This window comes from Corvus kubaryi, unplaced genomic scaffold (assembly GCF_017639235.1).
Source record: "Corvus kubaryi isolate FWS band 111438036 unplaced genomic scaffold, C.kubaryi_AGA036_p1.0 split1-37344, whole genome shotgun sequence".
In the NCBI taxonomy this organism is placed as follows: domain Eukaryota; kingdom Metazoa; phylum Chordata; class Aves; order Passeriformes; family Corvidae; genus Corvus; species Corvus kubaryi.
Window position 1 is genome coordinate 159,239 of NW_024582077.1, and position 3,563 is coordinate 162,801.

The 3,563-nt window shown below is 53.4% G+C and overlaps 1 protein-coding gene across 1 annotated transcript in view; it reads right to left on the reverse strand.

Moving 5' to 3' along the window:
- The window catches only part of PAX7 (paired box 7), a 65,526-nt gene extending 62,664 nt beyond the window's left edge, over nt 1–2,862 (reverse strand). The window contains exons 1-2 of the mRNA XM_042013280.1: nt 2,793–2,862; nt 302–528 (exon numbers count right to left, since the gene is read on the reverse strand). Of these exons, the coding sequence (XP_041869214.1) occupies nt 302–528; nt 2,793–2,862 (297 nt within the window). The remainder of the gene's footprint in view (nt 1–301; nt 529–2,792) is intronic.
- Between the last annotated feature and the right edge of the window lie 701 nt (nt 2,863–3,563).

The window sequence follows — 3,563 nt, forward strand, 5'->3', positions numbered from 1 at the left end:
AGTAGGAGTAGGAGTAGGAGTAGAAATAGGAATAGGAGTAGGAATAGGAGTAGGAGTAGGAGTAGAAATAGGAATAGGAGTAGGAGGAGGAATAGGAGTAGGAGTAGGAATAGGAGTGGGATAGGAGTAGGAATAGGAATAAGAGTAGGAGTAGGAGTAGGAGCAGGAGTAGGAGTAGGAATAGGAGTAGGAGCAGGAATAGAAATAGGAGTAGGAGTAGGAGTAGGAGTAGGAGTAGGAGCAGGAGTAGGAGTAGGAATAGGAGTGGGATAGGAGTAGGGATAGGAGTAGGAGTAGGAACAGGAGCAGGAGTAGGAGTCTGAATAGGAGTAGGAGTAGGAGTAGGAGTAGGATAGGAGTAGGGATAGGAGTAGGAGTAGGAGTAGGAATAGGAGTAGGGATAGGAGTAGGGATAGGAGTAGGAATAGGAATAGGAGTAGGAGTAGGAATAGGAATAGGAGTAGAAATAGGAATAGGAATAGGAGTAGGAGTAGGAGTAGTAGTAGGAGTAGGAGCAGGAGTAGGAGTCTGAATAGGAGTAGGAGTAGGAGTAGGATGCAGGAAGAAAGCCACCCCCGAGCTGTGATCCAGGGGATGAGCGGAACAAGGACCAGATGTGGGGCAGCCGCTCTCCAGCCCCTCTTTGGGGTCACAAACCCCTCCTGACCTCTGCCCCCACCTCACACCTGGAGCTCTGGGACGAGGAGGACGGGCAGATGTTGGTGAGGCCCTTCACGGAATCATGGAATGAATCCCAGGCTGGTTGGGGTTGGGAGGGACCCTAAAGCTCACCCAGTGCCACCCCTGCCACGGGCAGGGACACCTCCCACTGTCCCAGGGTGCTCCAAGCCCTGTCCGACCTGGCCTTGGACACTGCCAGGGATCCAGGGGCAGCCACAGCTTCTCTGGGAATGCTGTTCCAGGGCCTCCCCACCCTCACAGGAAGGAATTTCTCCCAGATATCCCATCTAAGCTGTCCCTCTTCTAGTTTAGAACCATTCCCCCTTGTCCTGTCCCTCCATGCCTCGTAAACATCCCCAAAACCCCTGATCTGAGCTTGCCCTGCTGCTTTAGAGCCATTTTTAACCCAAAACTCAACTTGTGGCTTAAAAACTCAGTTGAAACAGAAGAGAGCCCCCGAGGTGGGGGAAGATTCCCTGATGGATGTGTCCATGTGGATTTATGTGTGTGTGGGGCTATTTTTTTTTTCCCCTTGACTTGAGTGATGTTTGCAGATCCCAAGAGCCAGCGGAAGATCCGCCCTGATATCCAGAAAATCCGCCAAGGGCCGGCAGCCTCCCAAGTGGTGGGAAGAAGCTGCCCGTGCCAGGCTGCTGGAATGGGAAAGGCAGCAGGAATGTGCCTCGGAGAGCAGCTGCTGCACGGCCCTGGCAGGAGCCTCCTCACAGAGTGCCTGGGAGCAGCGAGGGACTGGGAGATCCCAGCCTGGGACAAGGGAAAAGCTCTCGTTATTTAATTATTTAATTAATTTGATTATTTATTTGGCATTCCCTTGCCTCCCTCCTTTCCCCCAGCCTTCGGAAAGGTTTGTGCTCTCCCTGGAATTTTGGGGCTCTTCCCTTCCTCTCCAACGTCCCTCGTGCAACCCTCACCCCATCCCTAAACTCTGCTGTCCCTCGAAACTCTGTTTTTTCCATTATTTACCACAGGAACATCCATTTTTTACCCCCTGCTCGACAGCTCGTGCCCACCTACACGAGGAAGAGCAATTAGGGCAAAGCATGCAAAACTAAAACGGGGGAATTCACACATTCCAAACCCCGGGTGGCTTCATTCCCTTAATGAGCCGCTTTCCCAGGCTCCAAATATCCCTGATCCTACACGGCCACCAAATGAACACTTTTGAACTCCCTGGGCCAAGATCAAAGCCAGAACCAGCCTAAGTTTTGCTGGATTTCCTTTCCCAGTCTCCACGGCCAAGTCTAGAGAGATCCAGGGAAATCAAGGATTTCCCAGGAGGAAGCTGGAGGGAGGTGACAGCACCTGCCCCAATCCTTTGGGAAAAGTCCTTAACCAAGAGTGGGGGACACCCCATTCCCAGACGTCGAAGAAGAAAACCCGAAAACCCTTTGGCAGCTCCAAGCTCCTGGGTGAGCACACCCTTATCCCAAGACCCACAGCCCAAGTCAGCCTGGTTTCCTTTGGAAAAGCTCATTCCTGGCAGGAGAGAGCCTGGAGAGCCCTTTCCCTGCTCGCACAGTGCCCGGGATTCCCGCAGCCTCTCCCGAAAGCCCCTCTGGGACCCTGCGGGGGTCTCCATTTCACTGTGGTAACACTCGCAATCCCCAATCCCTCCCCCTTCCCGGCCTTTCCCGAGGGATTCCATTATCCTGGCGATCTGCTGATCCCTGTGCTGTTTGCACACACTGCTGACCCAGCCTTTATGCGGGACACATAAGGGGCTCTGTGTGCAGCTCCCACAAGGGCCATTAATCGTGTCGATGTCAGAATTCCCGGCTCCAAACCTTCCCGTCCCGCTCCTCCCCTCTCCTGCCCTCCCTGCCCCCCCCACTCCCTTGTTGTGCTCTCCAGAGGTCCAAGGGGAAAAAAAAAAACCAACCCAAAACTTGTCGGAAAATTCACACACGGAACTTGCAAACTTTGCAAAATCTGATCTGCTCCCCTGAGCGAGGCTGAGAAATGTGGGATTGCTCCGGGCGGGAATAAACACGCGCTGCGTCCTCCCGGGAAAACTGAGGGATCGCCTCCAAGAGAAAATGCCAGAGTTTGGCTCCTGGTCCCAACTGGGACACAAACTCTGCAGCTGGTACCTCCGGAGGGGCCAAACCCAAAGGGCCTCTCTAAATCCGTGGGAATGGGGATGAGTTGGATGGGACCCATCGAGCCCGAGAGGCAGAGCTGGGTTTGACCCCGGCTCCCACTTTGGAGCAGCCTCATTCCCCAAGGGGAATTCCCTCATTCCAAGGGGAAGTGATGCCTAAAGAGTTCGGCTTTTTCTGTGTTTCTCCTACATCCGTAGCTCTGTGGGACACCATCCCAGAGCTATGCAGCTCCTGGTGGTTTTCCTACCCTTTCTCCTGGATTTCAGAACAATAATTCACCTTCTAGCACATCCCCAAAATGCTTTTTAGTCTTGTTTCCACAAAGAGAAGAACATTTTGGTTTCCAACCACAATCTGAGAAGACACGACAAGGGAATGGGGCCAAGAAACCCTTGGGGTTGGCAGGGGGTGAGTTCCTGGGACAACTGAACCTCCTATGGGATGTACCTGTCAGATATCCTAATTAATCTCCCTTATCAAATCATAGAAATTCCATGACTGGGTGTGCCCATGACCACCCGGAAGCTTCCAATGGAGATCTGCTTTTAATTTGATTATTTGAGCCCCGTTGCAAAGGTTTTTCTCTGTTGACAAGAGGCAGCGAAGGAGCAGCCGCGTTCTGGGCGGGGAGCATGGGGTTAGGCCAGGGAGAGCGGGATTAAGCTGAGGAGCATGGGGTTAGGCAAGGCTGAACAGGGTTAGGCCGGGGAGTGTGGGGTTAGGCCGGGGAGTGTGGGGTTAGGCCGGGGAGCGTGGGGT